The following is a 22,234-nucleotide window of genomic DNA, read 5'->3' as shown; positions in this document are numbered from 1 at the left end:
GAAATTAAGGGATATAAATTAAGATAAAGATTCAGTGGCCAGCTCCAGGACTTGGCACAGACTCTAAAATGCGAACCAATTTGAGAGATTGATGAGAGTGAAGATGATTTTCACTGATGAGCATTTTGGGTTTGTGGGTTTTGTAATCAACAAGAGAAGAAGGGAGTGTAGGGTAGTGACCCTGAGGAAGGACACCAGTGACCAAAGAAGTCTTCAAATAAGGTAGTGGTCCCTCTTTCTTTGTGTCCTTGCTCATGATGAATTTATAATTTCTGATGGCTTCTGAAGATGATGGTGCTTGAAACATCAGAACAAAGAGGAGGAGCACCAGCAAAAAGCTTCTTGTGTGTGCCATTGATTTGTTGATTTGGGAATTGTTGAGGTTTGATGAGAGGTGATGAGATGGTGGGTTTATATAGAGAAGGCCATGTTGGTTGGGTATGCCAGCAAAAAATAATTTTATATTTCTCTTGACTAAATTAAAATAAAAAGAATTTTAATAAAATTGCAATTTTTTAAATTTAATTTTTCTTTCATGTTCTCTGTTTTGTTGATAATAATAATAATAACTAAAAACATATTTGAAGGAAAAAAAATTACATTTTGTATGGAATATTTTTAAAGTTTGATTGATTTATAAGGAAATAATTGGTTATATATGATTTTTAGTTTTTAAAGCTGGCCCTTGTAAAAATGAAATTTTGTGAACAAGACAAAAGGAAGTCGACAAGACAGTAGGGATCACAGCGTATGGAATTTTAGCTGGAACTTTGATCCATATGTGATGAATAAAAAATATATAATTAAATTAAAAAATAATTTGTCCTTTTTATTTTGTTATTTAATGCTTTTCAGGATAGCTACGTAACTCACCATGAGGATGTGTTTAAGAGTTTTAGGCAGAAGTATGCCTAAAAAATCCAATTGCATGATGGCTTTAAAATCCTCAGCATCAGTGGACTTGGCAAAGAAAACCAATTTGGCGTTTTTTTTTCCCCTGCATGGATTGTGATTTTCTTTCTGAAAAAAAAAAAAAAAAAAAGAAGAAGAAAAGGTTCATGGTAATATTACCCAGATAAAGAAAATATAAAAAAGAGCATGAAGGGTAATTGCATAATTTGTAATATCAAATAGTCTTGGGCACGGTTCAATATCTGTTGGGTTTTATTTCGAAAATGGTTTTGACGATTCAAAATGATTTCAATTCATTTTCTAGTTTACTATCCAACCGAACCAGGCCTAATATCAAAGGCTCAAATTTATGATGCAAACCCTGCTCATTGACTTTCTAAGAAGGGGAATAAACAATTCAGCCGGCAAACATATTTGTTGAAAGACTTATCAAAATTAATTATTTAATAATTAGGGATTTCTATTTTGTCAAAGTTGAAAAAAATTAAACATATGGGATTAGGATTAAATAAATAATTAAGATATAAAAGAAAGACATTTGGTTTGTTGTTGCATAGTTGTCTTTGTTTCAGCACAACTGAGATTTTCTTGTTTAGTCTGCTTGAAGTTTCAAGTGAGAATTGATAAGGCGAGATTTCGGGATGTTTTTTATGTGAATACCTCGCGGCAGTTTGATTTAATAGATTGGCAGTTGATCCAGAATTAATTTCGTTGGGTTTCATTTGAGAATGAATGTTCTGTAAAATAGAAAACATAATTAAGAATTCACTGAAAATATTTTCAGTGGAGATTCTTCAAAATTTGACTTAAATTAAATATTATTTAAGATTTGATAATATAAAAGAAAATAAAAAAAAATGAAATAGAAAAATATCTTTAAAAAATCTTTAAAAGATTCTTTGATTTGAGAATTTTTTTTATGAACATATGAGAGAGATTAATTCTTTTTAGGCAATAGTTCCTAAAGAAGAGACAGTTTTTATTCGATGGAGTTCCTTAATTGATGTATTAAAGGGAGAATCTCTACTTTCAGAGAATCCTTTTCTTTTGTGGAGAGTCAATCTGTCGGAGTCTGATCGAGGAGATATATGTCTCTCTCTGATCTAGCCTCTCTTAGCGAGGTGGATTTTAAAATATTTATATTTTAAATTTCTACTTTATGTCCTATCGAATTGGATGGTAGCGTGGTGCAATAAATATATCAAGCGACGGACAATTGAGCTCATACCTTCTGATAAGTATATTAGGTGATTGGACAGTCTTTTTGCACATACATTAAGAGCTCATACTTTCTGATAAGTATGTTAGGTGATTGGATAATCTTTTTACACATACATTAGTTTGAAGTGGATTAAAGAATTCCGACTATTGTATGTGGATCGATTAGCTTGCTTTCATTAGGTCATATTTGACCTGCACGACTTTTATTGAAATCGATGATCTATATATTTACTTCTAGAGTGCAGAACGAACATCGAAGAGATGCTCTGTTCATTTCGAATATTGAAGAGATCAAGAATGCTAATGGTTTGATCTTCAATTTTTTATAGATCAGTCTCTTATAGATCTATTTTTCTTTGACTTGATCCGGCTAGATGAAAATATTAATTCATCTCCTCCAAATTACATTTTAACCGTCATTGTTTTTTCATACGTTATCAACAGTCAAAAGCAAAAGACAACCGCCGTGGGTCATTAGGAATACCTAAACCCGCTAAAAGGCAATATGGAATCAAAATCAGATAAAAATTTAATTATCAAAACTAATTTTAGTATTCATAAATTAAGATTTGAATCAAATTTGAGTATTTAAAAATGTATGGACTTGGAACAATAATAGTAATTATGTTATTTGAAATTCGTATTAAATTATTTAATCTAATAATTATTTTTATTGAACACTCACCTTTGTTTTAAATTTAAAATCTAAATTCTTGTTAATTTGCCAAATAATATTTGTATTTTAAATTCAATCTTTGAAATTTTTATTTGCCAAATGGCACGAAACTAATAAGATACGACTCTATGTAATTGACAAAACAAATTGTATGACGACCCGCCTTCTAACTTAAATCATTTATTAATAAAACTAGAAATATCTTAATTTTCACTTTAAAATCTATTTCCTTTAATTTTTAAATTTCTGAAGAATAAAAATGTAATATGATTTCATAACCATATTATATTATTGAGCTCAACTGAATCAGAAATAAACCAATTCGACCTGCGATCCCATTTTAAAAACATTTGTTTCAACCCTCAATTTTTAATTTTAAAATATTTAAATAATATCTTGGGTTATATGCTAAAAATGCCAATTGAAACTTTAACTGCAATAATTAATTATTAACCCAAAAATAAAAAATAAAAAATCTCAATTCCATTAAATTTGAAGTCTCCAACTATTTATGATGAGTTGAAGCTTTTCCACTTTCAAATGATGGATAGAGAATAGTAACCTGGTCTTAGAGTAAATCACTTCACAGATCATCTAGTTTGAAATATGAAAAGCACTACTTTCTTCTAGCTGCAGTTAGAATTTCTTCAAGTAGAAAGAAGAACAATTACAGATCAATCAAATAGAAAGCCCAGTAAAAAAATTATCAAGTAAAAGCGAAATGGGGAACCATTTGTGCATAATCCCAAGTAAATTAGGATCAAGATCCAGCTACATTGACCCCAAGTAATTAAAATTAAAGAGCTACAAATTCAGTCAAGCATATGATGAAAAAAAAAAAGGAAAGAGTTTTCACAATGCAATATACAAGAGGAAGGGATGAGAGTGTACCAACAGATAAACACTTTGGGAGAAGAAGGGCACTGCTTGAATGTTCTACACGCTTGTCTATACCTAATCTCTTCCTCTCTTGTACTCAAGCCAACAGCAAGTAACGCAATAAAGTTTCTGCAAGTCAATTTCAAGCCTGCACGATTAGCAGACGTTTGGCACAACATTACAGAATACGGGTAAATCTATGTCTTCTTTCCTTTGATCATTGAGCAATCCACCACTTTTTACTACTTTTTCAACGATCCGTGCCCAAATATGTGAAATGTATGGATATTCAGCTAGAAAAGCTGCCCACTATCCAACTAATGTGGGATTTAGCAGGAATTGAAGCTTCATTCCTCTAAAAATTTCCATGTAACTGATGCAAAGCCATGCATTTGATAAAAGTGAATCATCAGCTGTTTAAGGATCCCATTCATTAGTTTCATCAGCTTCACCATTAATTCTGAAGGTTGCCACAACATTTTTTTAACAGGCAGCAGAAGAAATTGCATCGTCTGAGTCCACCTTTAGCTGAGAACACATAAAAACCATAACTTTTAAGATTTCCATAAAATTTCTTAACAGGGAGCCGTGAAATAAAAATAAAAATAATAAACCATCATTGAGGTCCACCTTTAGCTGAGAATAATGCAAAAAAGAGTTGGACAGTTTGACTGAATCGTAAACATCCAAGGAAAGCTGCTAATAGAGAAATAGTAGGGTAAACTATATTATAGTACCTGAGGTTTACCCTTACTTACAGTTCAAGAAAATATTTTTCAAAATTTACCATTCTGTATTGCTATGAGAAGTGCAACATTGATATCTCTAGTTTAGCAAGTAAAATTAGCCAACTAGGATAGGATAGCCGTAACTGTTCTAAAAAATGTTTAAAAATTGCAATCTGAACAATAAAATTACAAAAAGCCAATTGTTGCATTAATTAAAAAAATGTATATTATTTTTGTAATTTAGTATGGATTATAGGAAAACCTCAAGGACTTGCACTACCCAAAACATTACTTACCAGCTTCAGGTGGTTTAGCAAAGCTCCATGCAATAGCTTCTTAAGCTTATCACATTGATCAACCATGTGGCCCAAATTGATTAATTCATCAAGTTGGCACCAAAGGCGCTCTATTGTTGAGTATGGGAACCATGCTGCAAATGGCCTTTTCCGATGTATCAGGTCTGATGGTCTCTGCAGAAGATTGGTAATGCAAACAGCCAGCAGGTTGGATTAAGAGGTGCCTCCAAAGAGTTGAGACATTACTTTCTAGGAACGCAAATATTGGCCACTCAAGGAGGAAATATAGGGTAAAAAAGGTGGATAGTACAAAAACAAACACAATATGAACACTTTATTGAATCATCCGCTAAACATTAACCTAAATGAACTTCAAATATTAGTCCAATTCAATCAATGCATTCCCCTGATGAAAACGTGGCCAGGTACTCAGGTTTTACAGTCACAGTAAACGACTGAGAAAAGTGAAAAAAAAAAAATGCAAGTTAAAGTTGTAGCTTACCCAAAACCTTTACTAGAGCTCCCACAACTTGCTAATCCCAGACTTGATTTAGCCGTCGAACTCACTAGACATAATAACGGCTAGAGATAATACTATAATCCACCCACCCACAAACACCCCCCCCCCCCGGCCCAACCCAAGTGAAGTGCACAATTGACTGCAACTGCTTTTCCAGAAAACCATAACACGGTTCAAATAGCTTTGCCAAAATTCCTGACCCCTTTAATCATTCACTATCTAGCTGCAAGGTGGCCATATTATCTATTGCTTTCAGCTATTATCAGTATGAAAGAACACTTGGTCTTGCAAGCTTCAATTGTCTGCTTTCAGCTATTATCAGTATGAAAGCACACTTGCTCTTGAAAGCTTCAATTGTCCATTCTCATCTTAGAGTTCAAGTAACTTGATTCTAAGTAATCTAACACTAAAAGAGTTCCATTAGCTACCCCATCTGAAGTGAGAAGAACAGCCTCAATGTCCACACAACACATAACAAACATCTATTTGAAATTGAAGTAACTCTAACAAACACCTTTTCAAATCTAGCAGTGTGACAACCCATATTTCTGTCCTTAGAAGTGTTAATCTGCTCGTGGGATGGAAAAGGTTGCCACTTACCACTGATGCAAATGCTTCCATATACTCAAGTAACAAATTTGTAGCTTCTGTAAATCGACCGTAATCAACATATAGCCTGAACAAAGATGCAGGATTTGATACTTGGCCAGTCATTCCCCACATCCTATCCCTTCGAGACTCCTGCCAACCCATGAAAACACAATTAACATTCAGCATGACTTTATACCTGTGACATGACAATGCTAAATGTACATGGTAACAAGCCACATATTTGTCTATGTATTAAACAAAAGCTCTAGTGAAGCAACATTTTTAAACCCCAAGAACCTAAAAAGATGTTCCAATGAACTAATGAAGCTAAAATAGAAAATATAAATTTAACAGAAAGATTAAAGTATATGGAATTTGTAAAAATAGATAGTCAGTTCTATATTTGCAAAATATCAGTGGATATTTGTATGGTTCCCTTGATATATATAAAATTTAAAATCAAACCAAAAGCTGCTATGTTATATACTGAGAAAACAAGAACCTTTAGATATCCATTTATCACTACAAAAATTACCTTGAACATATGTACTAGCCACAACGGTAATTCGATCTGAGGATCTGTACGGAGAAGTGTTTCAGCAACAGTCACTGGCAATCCAGCATGATAAGCTTTATATTTTTCCTGCAGTAAAGACATGTTATTCCTCTAGAGAGGCTAGTTAAGGAGATAAAGGAAGTACACAGTATAAGTTATATTTCTTCTATGATTCCATCCCTAATGAGAAAAGGAATACTGAAGACACCTTGGGGGTGCAACCTAGTAGAGAAGAAAGCATATCAACAAGAAACATATGGGAAAGAAGTGAGCATCAAAAGAAGTGAAAGAGGACAAATATCCAGCTTCTGTTAGTAACCATGCTCAAATTGGCAGCAGTTGCTAGGTAGCGGCAGATTATTAACGCAGCAATCCACTACCAGCTAGCAAACTGAGAAAGAAATCCAAAAAACTCATATGCTATAAATCCCAGAACACCAATTGCTATCATGGCACTTCTTTTCGAGTTGCTTCAATTTCAAATAAAGGAGAAAGTGATCTATTTGAGAACTAAGAATAAGAAAAGCAAAAAGGCAAGAAAAGAAAGTGCAAGGTATGTACAAGATAAAGTTCAAGAGTTTCCCACTGGGTATTCCCTCTAGACTGCTGCTGCATAGGGCCTATATCAGGTGAACAATGAACAACCATATCTTCTGTTGAGGATGTTAATAAAAGACCATGCGTCCTCAAATCATTTCTGAAAGCCACAAATCATATGGTTAATACTGATATCATACAGGATATAACTACCAAGTTTAAAGCAATTCAGACAAAAAGGGAGAATAACAGAAGAAGTGTGCAAGTGCAACAGAACAAGAAAGCTAATACTTATCTTACCCCACAGATGAGGAGACTATTTTATTCGAACAGCATTTCAATGACATAGCTGAGAAAACATTTTCTAATTCCCTAGGCAAAGAAAGGACCAAGTCATATTCACAATATTCCAAAGCAATCACTCAGAAGCACAATTGAATTATATGATGAAACAAAAGCATGAGCACCACACCTTTTCAAACCAGAGCCCTTCCAGAATTTTAAAAGAACCGTAAATGCCATATCATATAAGTTTGTTTGGATCAAAAGAGCAACTAGATCTGAAGGAGCATCATCTTTTCCTGAAAACAATATAAAAACATATTAGAAAAAGGAAACATTTGAATTTTTTAGAGGAAGAAAACAATAAAAATAATTTAAAACAAAAGTAACACCCTGACTTCTCATTAAATTAAATCATGATTTAAACATTCTAAAAGAGAATTTAAGTCCCTTAACAAAGTTGCAAAATTTAGTTTCCATTTGGGCCTTTGGGTTAAGACTGCCAAATTAAGTCATTCTAAAGAATTAAAAAAATGTGAAAGCATCCCAGAAAATTTCATACGGTATTCAAAATGACCAAAATATTAGAATGTTCATGATGTTTAACCAATGAAGAAATGGTACATTGAAAATTACCTTCATTACTAAAAGGAAAAGGAAAAAGGATTTACCAGTGGATGTCCTTTTCACATTTGCTAATGATAACAAATATTCCGCTGAAGTTAGAACAAACTCATTTTCAATTTTCTCAATATCAATGTGAAACTGCAGCCTTTGAGGCTGAACATCACCGACTACTACTGCAACACAAGTAAAATGTGTAGTTGTCTCAATCAGTAGTCAGTACAGCAAGTATTTATTCACGTGCATGCATTCATGCACTATAAACTAAACAGTATGATACTGCAAAACATTATTTGTTAAAAGGGCAGATAGAGAGAGAGAGAGATTGATATTGATTACTCCAAATTTCACAATGAAAGCTGTTTGTTTCCAAGTATGCACATTAAAACAAGTCTGGGTTATCAAAATTATTAGGCTTTGTTCATAATGATTTATTATATAAGAAAAAAATTCAAATGAATTCTTATAAAATCATGCATGATATCAATATCTTCTAAAATATTTTTTTAAGTTAAAAAGAATTGAATTAACAAGAAAATTGGAAAAAAAAATCAGTTGAATTGAATTCAGGTGAAAGTTTTTATTCCAAATGGGGGAGCTAGAGATGCAAATATAAAAGAAGGGATCAACGAATAACAGAAGCTTTTTGTTGTAATATTTACACTGTTCTTCGACTGTTTTTTTGGCCTTTTTACTAGGATAACACTCATTCTGAAGAGAATTTCCCTCATGCAGAGGATCAATCCAAGCATATGCAGGATGAACAAGATTCAGCGCATTGATAGAGGCAGAAAGTGCATTCAGTCTCTCTTGCAGAACAAGTGATACATGTTGGTGATCTTTAAGAATTAGTTCAGCTCTCAAGCGAGCTGCGTATTGGTATATGTAACTTGCTGCCCTTCGCCAATTATGCCTATGCATTTCAAATGCATAGAGCAACTTATATGGATTTGGCTTTGTCAAGATATCTGAACGCTCTGCCTACATATTCAATCAAGAAAAATTTCAAACTTTGTTGCATAAGAAAGTACTGAGAACAGAAGGCCACAGAATTCAGTATACCTTCCAGGCAAGCTCTTGCTCAATCTTCTCTGCTAATCCTATGAAGGGAATTTGACCACCACAAAGTACCTGCAGGGTACACAATTGAGTAAAGTTTCCAAAACAAGTAAAAATGTTGACAGAAATTAGCAGCGTCAGGTGCCTAGTAAATGCAGAATATTCTTTACACACCAGAAACCACAAATCCTATTATCTGCTGTTGGAGTTGTTAGTTCACATTATAGCATATAATCACACAAGCTCTAGTAGAGTTTTAAAAGATGAAAGACGTAAAATGACTTAATGATAACTAAAATCTTTCAGCCTGGCTTTGATAAGTAGCAAATTATGACAATGTTCACAGAAATAACTTTGACACCTTAGGACTGAACAATCAGGGTCAATACTTCCAAACTGCTGTTAAAGATGACGTTGAATGCTATGCTTATTTCCCGGTTTCTAAAGGCAGACAATTAAGCAAGAACTTCAGATTGAACAACAAAGAAGAATCTAAATGATGTAGCAAAAACCTTCATCCCTCCACGCTCATAGAGAACTATTATGAAACGCCTCAAGCAGATATACTTGCTCTCCTCATCTGGATTAGAAAGTATGGCACAATATGAATCATATAAATGATTAAGATCTAAAGTAAACTTGAAGACGTTCGCCCAAAGTCGTCCTTTGATGATAGTGGCTGATTCACTGAGTATGTCTCTCCCACCAGAATCATCTTTCTGACTAAGAGCTTCATCTACTTGCTCAAGTGCAGCTAATGCAAACTGGCAAGCACCTTCACTAATGCCATATTGCTCAAATATCTGCATTGCCCATTGATAATAATGAAGCTTCCATTCAGCTGATGCTACACAACCATCTGTAACAAAATTAAACAGAAAAAGCGAATAAGTAAAGCCATCGTTTGGCTATATATTCTAAAAGAAATTAGGATTTTTACACCCAAAAATTCACCAAAACCAAGATATGGCAATCCTGCATCATGAGACAAATCCTGCAAAGCTTGAGAAGCTCCTTGCCCAGATGAAGCTCTGAATAGCACAATGACAACAACTAGTAAGCCTCATATAACACAAGCAAATGCATAGATTCAACAATCTAGAGGATGAATTGGATAATCAGTCACTAATTAACACGGCTAAAAGGCATAGAATCTAATAAACACAAAAGAAATGGAAAACAACACAAGTGACCAGAGATCCATATACACAATAATTTACATTTTGGGAAGCTGGTAAAATAATTGCATTCACTACCATCCAGGCATATCTTAATAATTCACTAGTTCTACTTCTCTGCACTTCAGAGTTTTCCCAAAAGAGCAAAACGCCAACTGATGTCAATATAAAAAGTGGAACAGGTGGCAAAGCCAGTTCAGACACTCGTCTGAATTGAAATTAGGTTTAGATTAGTAGAAACCTGAAAAAGCAACGAATAGCTTCACAAACTTTTTTCTCTTTCAACATTCCATGGAATCCATATCGTGCCTGAGCAAGGAGGCAACATCCCAAAAGATGTTGAAGTAAACACCAATCACCACTAGTATCTTGAATACTTCTAAATATTTTCTCCCTTTGTGAATTGGCCTCCACAATAGTTAGAAGGTACTGAAAAAGAAAAAAACAAGAAAATAAGTGGGAAACAATTTCAGCTGATTCCCTCAAAAGTTAATGGAAATGACTCATAGAAGGTAATGGTTGCACATAAATACCTCGACAGCATCATACTGGCTATGCCTAAGGAGGATCAATGCAATTTCAGTTGAGCGTTTTAAGAATGAATGAGATTCTTCCCCAGATTTGCCCCAAATAATCCAGCTTGTAAATTCCCGCACTGAACCAACAATGTCTTGTGGATTTGGGAGATGACGTGAAGAAGAGTGATTTGGGTCTCCAAAAGAAATTTGACTAGTTAGCATAAGTATAAAAGCCAATGGAAAATCACACTTGCCCAGTCGCTCATTCCATGATCTTTTATCAGTGCTGCCATCTGATTTAGGGAAAAGAAAAAGAAAAATTGTTTAGCTAATACAAATATACAATGTCAATTAATAACTCCAAAAGACAAACGAGCATTATAGTAATAAACATAGTACTTGTATTGTTGGAATGGGAAAAAATGGAGGATGAGAAAAGGCAAAAACAATGGCTCAAATATTTCTGCTAAAAAGTTACTGTAGCCATGTAGTTCAGGTTTTACAACCAAGACTGATTAATTTTTAGTCATATGGCCATTTTAATAAACTAATAACTGACGCATAATTAAAGAACTATTGATGCTATATCCCTGTCCTTTAGCAAAAACGAAAACAGACTGGCAATAGCAATTTTGTATTTGATTTGGAATGCATAAAATGGGATTTTAACTGCAGTATAACATTTGGTAGAATATTACCCCACCAACCTACCAATTTGCAATGATGAGAGCTGGGAACTGAAATCTTCAATTGCAGGAGATTCAGATGGTGTGGTGCAAAAGAAATGAATTATCAGCCACTCAAAAACAATGTCCTGAATCATTGGAACAAATTCCAGTTGTATTCTGGATACATTGTCAGGTGACATATTTATCTGCATGGAGAAGTGCAATAAGATTTAACACTCAAATTCAATAAATCATCTCAGCAATGTTCATAATCGCCCATGCATGACCATATAGCGTTACAAAGGATCAAGAAAACTATGTGATTGAGTCGTGTATTATACAATTAGTATTTCTATGGTCATAAGCACTAGAAGGAAAACTGAAAATTGAGAATGTCGGTGTGTTTTAAACCAAAAATTCAAAACAAAACTAAATAAATATAGGGGCCTGATGAATGTGCATATTTTGCAATGTAACACAATATCCAATTTAGCAACCTACAGTTAGGGTTATCAGTTATCACTCCAAATATGAAACCCTAGCCTAGCAAAATACAACTTTCTTCAATATCACACAACATGACAATACTAATTTTTGCTTCCTTCCCCCTTTCAAGTTCCTTGAATTATGCAGGTAGTTCTGCTAAAAAACAACCCAAAAAATTCCAAATGAACCAGAAAAATAAAGCTATCTGGAAATAGATTATATCTGAAATTTACTTCCCATATGCACAGAACATAGAAATCAGGACTCAGAAGATAATGCCAGCTATCCTAATACAGATTAAAGTTCCTGATAAAGTCAGTACTTTTTGTCTAACACTGTCCAGTTTCCTAGTCACTAAAGGAATAACTACAAAAGCTGGTTGTAGGCAAGGAAACAAACACGGACAGGTATGTGATGACTTACAAGTAAAGACCACAGAAATATTGAAAATCAAAACTACCATAAATCAACAGCAAACTACACTAAGGATATCAATGAATGAAGTAAGATCCATGTCTCCTAATCATTAAATTAAAATTTATAAATGAGTGAAAATTTGCTGGCACAAAAGGCCCATTGGCAACAGTTCCACACTTCACTTTTGAATCATGCAAAAATATCAATTTTTAAGGCATAGAACACTCTCATTCGCCTTGTATGCACCACAAATGAGAACAAGAACAGAAAGAAAAAGGAGGTTGGGGGGAGAAAGAAGACAAAGAAGAAGAAAAAGAATCAAAGAATTTCCATCAAAACTCAAAATACAACTAAAGGTCATAAAAGGACGGAAAAAGCTGACCTGTCCACTAACATTGAGAAGATAGCTCACAAATAGAAGAATGTCAAATGCAGAGTCAAACATTGATTTTGCAATTGGAGAAGCAGCTTGGACCAAAATTGAAGCACTAATATGAAGAGACATTCCAGCATCCAATTTTTGCATGACCTTCTGGGGTACAAGAAATTGTAGATAGGTTTCAATGACATCCAAAATTTTGCCCCATGAATCAGTTTTTCTGGACAAAGCATGAAGAGAAAATAATAAATTAACAGAGAATTTCCTCAGATTCCTGTGATCTGCCAGTTCCTTCTCCAAAGCAAAATCACCTCCAAGATCTGATACATGCACTGATGAAACCAATGAACTGTATCCAGTTTCCAGAATTTTTAGTAAGCGAGGAACAATTTCTTCAGATGAGATAACTGATGTGCCAACAAGTGATTCATAAAATATAGCAGAAGCTGTTTTTCCCAATTGTTGGTTCAAACTAATAATGCATCTGAGCACATCCACAAGAATCTCACGTTCAGAATCATCATCACATATATCCAATCCGAAGCTATGATCAAGAAGTTCATCAGAAGAACCTATTAAAATAGCAAACATGCAAGAGAGAAACCGTAAAAAGAGATGCTCAAGAATTGAAAAATATTTTAATACTTCAAATAATTGTATCTCGATCATACCATCAATAAGCACTTCAATTTTTTCCATATCACGAAATAAAGTTATTGAATTATTTCTGACCAAACCAATAACTGCAGAAGACTGAACTAAAAAGCCACAAGGTGAATTGTGCTTGCACCAATTATGGAAGTAGCGTGTGCAGAAATGCTTCCAGGAACAAAATACTGACATTGGACTTTCACTAAAACCCTGACCAGAAATATACAGAATATCAGTCTTGCTTACAACTTTCAGAATTCTCCTATTGCCAAAGAAAGAGGACAAAGATTAAACAGAAACTCGCCCCCACAAGCATACATGCACCATAGATTTAAGAAATAACTGAAATCATGACTAGAGAAAAAGAAAAGAAAAACCTCATGGTCAATTAGGGATTGAATTTCTTTCTTCAATCCACCAACAGTCAAGGACTGGAATTCAGTGTCCGTCCAGTGCTTGTTGTAATCCATAAATGTTGCACGCAAAATAGTACTGTGATGAACCCCAGGGTGAAGCAACCTTCGTAAAAATATAGAAGAGATAAACGGCGCCACATGATCCTGTGAAAATTTCAGCCAAGAAAACAATGTAAGCAACAAATAGACAAGAACGCATTACACACCAGTTACACAACACCAAAAGCAGCATAAGCTAAGGACACTCATAAATGCACTTGCAAAAGACAGGTCAGACAAAATACATACAATGACAATTTAATTCAGAAGCACTTACACATGGACCATGATTATGGCAATAAGAGCAAATGAAATATTTTAAACTTACCAGTTTGCACAAAATAAAAAAAGAAAAAAAAGGGAAAGCCAAGCAAGAAGAGTCTGCACAATTCAGAATAAATAGCTATATTCAAATGAAGATTTTTTTTTCTTCTGCAAGTAAATAAAGTATTTTACTACTGAATAAATAATTGTGCCTAGAGAGCACAAACCTAAAGTACACAAGGTACATAAAAATTTCATCTATGGTCTACCAATTATGAAAAAAGCTTACCTAAAATTTTGCACATTCCAAAGCATTAAAAAATTTAAACAGAATCCTTCATTTACAGATAAATATCAACAGTGGTTTCATTTATCCCCAGTAGTTCCTTTCCTGGAGCTGAATAAAGGTTTTAGAGGACTTTCTATCTCAAATATTTGGATGAACGTTATATTCTAAAACTTTGATATCCCAAATAACCGTGATAGGCTCTACAGGATAAAAGAAGTACACAGAAAAAGAAAGAATGCCTTTTCATTTTTTTTATGGAGAACTAACAAATATTCTAATATTAGGCACGTCTTAAAAAGAGAACACAACTCACTAAAACTCTTTTTCCCCCTTTAGAAAGTTAATTTGTAGCTCCACAGACTGGAGCTGGGGCACTACAGCATCTACAATACCAGTAGTAGTACAACAGAACACCCAAGTCCTGATACATGACTTCATCACAAAAGCCTTATAAACAGAATTCTAAAACAAATAGGGACATCACCTTTGTGTGTGAGAATATTGAATGGATAATCCAAAGAAGATCATCCGAAGAAAGTTCAGAACTTTGAAAGAGTTGTTCAGCAACAAATTCTTCCTGCAAAGCATAGCAGCGGCCTTCTTCCCTGACATGGAAAATTTTAATTTCAGCTTACACACACACACACACAAATAGGGGTGGAGGGGGGGGTTAAGCTTTAACTATCATTTCACCAAGTCAGCATTGTGTTCGTGTCATTATAGATTTTAATTGTCATGGATCAAACCAAATCAGACTACCTTGAGGCTTTTTCCCTTAAAATTAGGGAGAAAAAAAAGGCAAAATCAACATTAAACTAAAAATTTAACTAAATGTCAAAATAATCTTGTAGACATAACAATTTTATAGTAGGGAAAAAATCAAAGGTAATTTATTTTTTATAAAAATTAATTTTTTTTATATGAATTAGTTGACATCCTAAATTGGTAAACTAAAGGTTACAAAAAGAACTGATAGCAATGATTGATGGTCCAAAAAATAAATAAATAAATAAAAAGTTTATACAAAGAACTGATAGTAATAGCTGATGGTCAAAAAAAAAAAGAGAATATTTGAACTGTTATGCTCAACATTATAGCTTTTCATTTATATGTAGGGCTAAAAGTGACAATCCAAAAACAAGCCTACATGAAAGCCCACTATGCATTAAGCTTCTAAAAAAGGATTACTGCAATCATACATTAGGGTTTCAAAAGGAAATTCTAAACCAAAAAGAAAAAAAAAATGAAAAACACATTGTCTGTTTCCACTCTCCATCAGTAGCTCGTGCAATCCCACTCCCTGGAACTTTTCCGCAGGCTAAACATAAAAAAAATTTTAAAAAAGCACGGAGGAAAAGTAAGAAAGATCTGGAAATTCATATGGTGCTGCCTCCCTCTTTCAAGGTACACACACAAATCGCCGTTTTTGCATCCTCTTCTCTTTTATACAAGAGATGATCCAACTTTAGATAACCTTTTTTTTTGCTACCTTTTTTCAAGAACCGCCTAAGCAGCCCCTCTCTCTCCTCCTCCTTTGCCTATCATTACTCTCTTTGTGTCACAAGCATCAAAGGGCTTAAACTTCCATCATGGAACAATAAGAGAACCAGGTTGCATAGTAATTATAATACTTAAAGTGATTTAGATGACCAAATTACAAGGAGAATGGGTTTCAGTATGACAAATAGCATGAAAAATAAGAGATTACGCTTCAATAATATAATAAAAACTAGTTGAATCATTAACTTACACATTGCTATCTGTACGCAATGAATTATGTATCATTACTCCATTATCCCTCAATATCCATATTTTCTCCAAAGTAAGTTTGACATCAATGCATTCCCCCTGAAAATCAGAGCATTAGCAGAGTACTAGCAATTCATCAATTTTTACCTCGAGTAAAATAAAGCACAAAAACAATAAGAAAAGCAAGCAGTAACCTCCTCCAACTGAATATTTTGCACTGGAGGCACTACTGACAAACTGATTTTGTCCCCCAAACTAAACCGAAGCTTGCAGACGTGGATCATCTCCATGCTAACATCCTTCATGTTAAGGCCAAGAAATTAATCAGTACTACCACAAAAGATGGAACTAAAACAAGAAAAAAGAAACAGTATTTTAACCAATTACTAACAGGTAATTGAAATGACATAGAAATATCACATTCAATGCTACTCAGTACTACTGCTCTTATTCCATCCTAACATAGTCCAATACATGACTATACTAGGAGGGGAAAAGGAGCACAAAGTTTATAGATTCAGATGTTTTTGGCGACCGAGATATCTGGATGAGACAAATGCACATAATATTACGAGCCAACTATTGCATCCCTAGTTATCAAGCCACAAATTTGTTTTTCTGCTTCTCTATAGATGTCTTTCTGTAGGAACTTATATCCAACATGACTGTTGATTGTTCCTTCTCTTCTTATTACTAGTTAATAATTCCACCTTTTATCCAAAAATTATAGAATTTGAAATCACAATTAAATTTGATTAATACCAAATGCTGTCTCCTCAAAATTTGGAATCCTCCTAGATGTTAAACATCTGGCATAGGACCAATTGAGAATTTGAGATAGTTAGCAATTTCCAGCAGGGACCACCAGATGCACCAGTATGGAAGACTATAACAAAATTGGAGAAGTGATGAAGATGAGAGGTAAACTAGGAAGATGCAGGAAAAGCAGTTCCGATGAAGGACTTAGCATTGACTCTTTACAAATGTAACTTCAAAGTATGAAACAAGTGAAATGGAGGAAAATGATCCGCATAATCAACACAAACTAGATTCAGATTAAAGTTTATTAGAGTCTAATTGAGCCATTGAAGTTTTAGGAACAGGGTATTAATTGTTAAATGCATAAATTTTCAGAGACTTAATATCTGCAAAGTGGGGTTATGTGGGATGCTTTGTAGTCACCATTCCTTTTATTGCTGAGCATATGCAAATGCAATGCGTCATTGTTCTCTTGATCTAAAGCTCAGCCAAAGAAACTTACACTTGACAAGAGAATCCCCCACCCCCAAGAGGAAAAACATCAGCAATTAAGAAGCCAATCATATATGAAACATAACAGAACAGCTGAAAAGGTCAAATAAAAGCCATGACATACTTTGTGCTTTATAAAACTATTCAAGCATCATAACTTAGCTCAGAGATAGATACCATAGTACTTCTATATAACATGGCCAAGGGAATCAAGCTTGAATCCTCAGTAGCTTCACCCACCCATAATCTTAGAAATGTTGCACCTGAAAGTAAAACGTAGAAAGAAAAATAAAATATATTACATTACAAACACAAATCTAAGTTCCCCATCTTTCAAGGAACAAATACTTGTATACACTATAGTAGGACTAATCACATACACATTCCCTATATAAAATTAAGCAAGTGGCATTGTTCCATCCATTATTTTCCGTCCCAGGTTTTTTAATCAACCTGGAGAATAAAATTGGAATAAAGGCCAGGAGCAGGATACGAACCACTTTAAAAAATGAAAATTATTTAAAAACCCAAAAGGAAAAAGAAAAAGGACAAGACAGTTGAGAGCTCACCTATTCATAAAGCGGAAAGCAATATACCTAAGAAACCAAAAATTCAGAGAATCATATAACAATAGCTATCTTTTTGCTAATCCTCCCATTCCCCAAATTCCTATCCCTCCAAAAAATCCAAAATTTTCCAGTCCATTTTTAAGTGAACAATTCTTCCCCACCTCACCCCCCAAAATCAAGTGCTCACTGCATTTTCATCTGAACACCAATTTCTAGAAATTCACAGAGTTTGCAGCACTATGTAGATACAAACAAGAGTCATGGCAATTTTGCACAGATTAGTCATCTTTTGAAAATTTCAACATTTTACTAATTGCTTCGTAGTCCTTTTACTAAAATTCATGCAACTTACTTCAGAGTTCACCCGTAAATATGAATTATATTCAGGAACAGCATAGAGTGATGAAAGTTCAAAGTTTCGGAGCACAAAGTAAAACCTTAACTAAATTGTCAGAGAGAGATGCACAGTCTTAGATTGGTCTACCCATGCTTTTTAATCCTCTTACAATTGATTAGGTACCAATATCAGAAACTACCCCATTCTCAATCTGTCTCTCAAAACATAATTCCATATTCTCTAAGGATCACTTCCAATTCCAAAGCCTATTGATAGTGTGTTGTATTACGCTACCAAGACCATTTAGTTCAAACTTTGAAAACATATTATGACAAATTAATTAGAAACTAGGCTTCTTATTAAATTAAAAAATAACTAAATATCAGTACAGATTGTAAAAACTACAAAAAGTAAGTGATAGGTATTGCCTTCTGAATTTGGAATGCTCATAGTGTGACTTAAGAGCTTGGCACGATATGACAAATCCCATACTTGCAAAGTTCCATCAGAATGGAGACCAAACAAAAGCTTTAACCCATGCAATCGCTGTATGACCAGATCCTGCATAGAACCCAACATCCTACCCCTGCATCGCACGTTATGAAATTTAAACCACATTGGAATATAAAAAATAAAATAAATAATAACAGAGGTATTATTAGTTCCAATTACATGAACCCTGCAAAATATAGGTGTAACAGATTTGCTTAGCAAAATTCAAATTGAATATTACTGCACCTATATGCATATATTTTTGAAAAATTGTTACAGAATCTGGAATCTCCTTTTGCTTATATAAAAGGTATAAATTCCAATAAATTGCTTTTTTTTTACTTGTATTTTTACTAACAAAAATATTTAAAAGCTATGACTAAAAAATCTTTAGTATTGTGCACTTTTCTGCACTGCATTCATTTATTTATCTGCATTTACCAAATTTTGCAAATCAACCAATTTGATGCAATTTCCAATTCTCAAAAACTGCCATTCAGCAATGCACAACCACAACTACAACCTCTATTTGAAAATAGGATAAGAGATAATAATTAAAAAAAAAAGCAACTAACAAGTAATATACAATGAGATACCAGATTTCATTTCAGAAATATATGCAAATTAGTTGGTTCAGAACACTTTAAAAGGTTGTCCTTTAAGTTATTTTAGAGCCATGTGTTGCATATTAAAGAACAACCTATAGGAGAGAATGGAAGGTTGCACAATGTAAAAACTTTCTCATAAAACTGAACAGTCTACAAAAAATATGAGCACCTTGAGACAAATCCCCACAAACGACTGATGCCCAAATCATACCGCAGCTCGTAGACAAAATCTAAGAGCAAAAAAAGAAAAGTATTACACACATGAAGTCAAAATATCCTTGTATACAGGCAGAAGCAAAACATGATGGAGTCCCATATTCCATTGTCAAAGAGCTAAATAGGTACTCCCAATGTCCCATAAAAATTAGGTTTGCTTGCCCCTTCATCCCAAATCATAGGCCACTTTCCTATAATTTATTTATTGGATTCCTATCATACTCCTATTTCATATGCAATGGAAAAATAAAATTTATTAGTTTCAAGAATAATTCAATAATGAAACAATAATGGAGGGTGTATTAGGAAAGATAACATAGAATTTGTTGCTTTAACGACATTTTCTTAATCAATTAAAAAAAATAACTATAAGTCTACCTTTGTGGTATGTTTATAATAAAAGAAAATTCATTGACTAATGAAGTGGGAATACAAAATGTATCATAAGATATCTTCCATAAGCAAAAAGTAAAAATAAACATTAAAAGGAACATCAAAAGCATCAACTAAACAAATGGTGCCCTCCATTCAAGTTGAATAATACTTTAAATGACATAATTTGGAAAGACACCATATCATAAGGCCCAAAACAGGTGAAGAAAACCATATTATCCCACAAAAAAGCCTGATTCTCAAAATGCTAGCATTTCTCTTCATCCATTACTTAGATATTTGCCATCCCTACACCAGGAAAACCAAAAGACAAGGCAGCAGCAAACTAATTGCCCAAATGAAAAGAAATACTGATGTTACTTTAGTTATATGAACTTATTTTACAGAGCCCACACTAAGTTATGCATCTTTCCATGTCACAGCCAATGAACATCCTCAATAAGTATATACTTGCATTTAAATTAAAGAAATGTAAAAGGAGGAAGAATAAAAAGAAAAGTAGAAACCATAGGACAGCAGGATAAAAAAAATGAACATTTACACAATGAGCAACATACCTGGAGCTGTTTGTTCGAGCAAGCCAAGTTGGAAACAAGCAACAGACCCATCACTTTTTCCTACCACAAGGCATCCAGAAGTTGCTGCTACACTAGTTATTGTTACATTATTTAAATATCTCTGTAAATTACACACTATAACCTCATTTGCCGGAAAAGCCGAGCTGGATGTGTAACCAGAAAAATTCCTTAGCTTGAAAACATAAGCAACCCCTGAGATTGTCAATGCATATAGCAAGAAGGGATTTGCAGGCGAACCTATCTGCAGTTCCACTACAAGTAAATACTTGGTGTCCAAAATTTCTAAAACAAAATAAAGAATAATATACAAGGGCAGACCTCGTTGCTGCAAATATAAGCAAAAGGGCAGAGAGCATCCGAGAAGGTGATACGGAGCCCAATTCTGGGAAATTCTTTATTAGCAGAGAGCTCAAGTAATTCAATAGCTCGAGGAAGGTTCTTGTTAATCCTCCTATTGCAATTAAGAATGGGCATTATATATTAGTCGATTGAAGTTTCAATTGGTTGCTCCTAGTGGATATTGAATTGGATAGAAAAAAGAAAACTGACGTACCAAATAACATAAAGAGGAGGATCTCCAATTACGGAGCAGGAGGCGCAATCATCAGTGAGCGGGGCCAAAGGTGCTGATGCAGTGGCGTACCCGGTGGAAGAATCACCATCGGCGGCGACGGAGAGCTCGACCCATTTGACGGAATCGCTGCCGAAAATCGGAACTTCCATCCCGGCCAATGTCGGCCTACCGGCCATATTTATTTGCTCTCACTTCTGTTCGGATTAGTTCTGAAGCTGATTTGCTTAAACCCTAGCACAGCACAAAAGGGGGTTTAAACTGTCACTGCCAGACCCGCGCCTCCAATGGAATGGCCATTTAAAATTTGTTCTAAACATTATTAAAATTTAAAAAATAAATTACTGTATTTTAAGCTATTAACGAGTGCTTCTACCGCCAGCTAAATGGTTGTTAATATATACTCCGAAATTTTCTTATTATTAAAATATTTCAATATTTTTAAAAATTATTAATTAAATATTATTAAAATTTTTAAATATCTTTAATACGGACAGATTAAATAATTAAATTTTTTAAAAATATAAAAAATTAATTAATAAATCTTTTAAAATTATAAAAATTAAATAATTAAATATTAAATATTAAATATTATATAAAAATTAATTAATGTACTCTTTAAAATATTATAAATTTTTTAATATATTTTTTAAAATAGAAAGTAACTAATAAATTTTTTATATTATAAAAAATTAAGTACTAATTTTTTTTATAAATTTAATAATATATAATATTAAATTTATAACGCCAATCAGCTTTGTTTTCAGGTCTCGCATATTTTTTATATTAAATTTTAAATTTAACCTCCACGAATCCAATTAAAAAAATAATTTAAAAATTGAAAAAAAATCTATATATCTAATTTTACTGATTTAAATTTTTTTTTTCACTCTTTAGCTATTTAGAAAAAGACTTATTTTTTTGAAGTGCTTTCTCATGCGAACTAAATTATCTCTGACAGTGATACTACAGACTTCTCTATTTTTAAAATAAAAAGGTCTTTAATTAAATACTATTAAAAAAATTAAAAATTTATTAGTCAACTACATATTCAAAAAGATATTAAATTTTAAAAATTTTATTAATTAATCTATTCATTAAATTTAATAATTAAATATTGTAAAAAAATTTAAAACATCTCACTACAAAATGACTAATTAATAAGTATTTTTTTAAATATAATAGATTAAATAATGAATTTTATCTTATAAAATAATTAAAACTAATGAAATGATTAATTAATAAATTTTTTTAAAATTTAAAACATTTTAAAATATTTTTGAA

General features: G+C 33.2%; 1 protein-coding gene across 2 annotated transcripts; it reads right to left on the bottom strand.

Annotated features, from left to right (window-relative positions):
- Positions 1-3,504: 3,504 nt before the first annotated feature.
- On the bottom strand, positions 3,505-21,250 carry LOC110600866 (nuclear pore complex protein NUP160). 2 transcript variants are annotated; one of them, XM_021737770.2, is made up of 27 exons: positions 20,933-21,250; positions 20,698-20,830; positions 20,359-20,620; positions 19,362-19,422; positions 18,521-18,678; positions 17,364-17,449; positions 16,130-16,234; positions 15,937-16,034; positions 14,671-14,791; positions 13,556-13,738; positions 13,199-13,388; positions 12,531-13,099; positions 11,289-11,451; positions 10,593-10,870; positions 10,301-10,488; positions 9,836-9,912; positions 9,394-9,740; positions 8,885-8,953; positions 8,485-8,803; positions 7,870-7,998; positions 7,389-7,497; positions 7,217-7,288; positions 6,941-7,076; positions 6,359-6,466; positions 5,833-5,973; positions 4,713-4,886; positions 3,505-4,216 (listed from the first exon to the last, which is right to left on the bottom strand). In XM_021737770.2, exons 1-27 carry the CDS (start codon positions 21,127-21,129, stop codon positions 4,172-4,174), a joined length of 4,518 nt encoding a protein of 1,505 aa, XP_021593462.1. In that variant the 5' UTR covers positions 21,130-21,250; the 3' UTR covers positions 3,505-4,171. The 2 variants fall into 2 exon arrangements, with proteins under 2 accessions (XP_021593462.1, XP_043806897.1); XM_043950962.1 differs by having other exon boundaries at positions 7,870-7,995.
- Positions 21,251-22,234: the final 984 nt, after the last annotated feature.

The sequence above is a fragment of the Manihot esculenta genome, chromosome 15, assembly GCF_001659605.2.
Source record: "Manihot esculenta cultivar AM560-2 chromosome 15, M.esculenta_v8, whole genome shotgun sequence".
Taxonomy (NCBI): Eukaryota; Viridiplantae; Streptophyta; class Magnoliopsida; order Malpighiales; family Euphorbiaceae; genus Manihot; species Manihot esculenta.
This window is presented reverse-complemented; position numbering and strand designations above follow the sequence as displayed.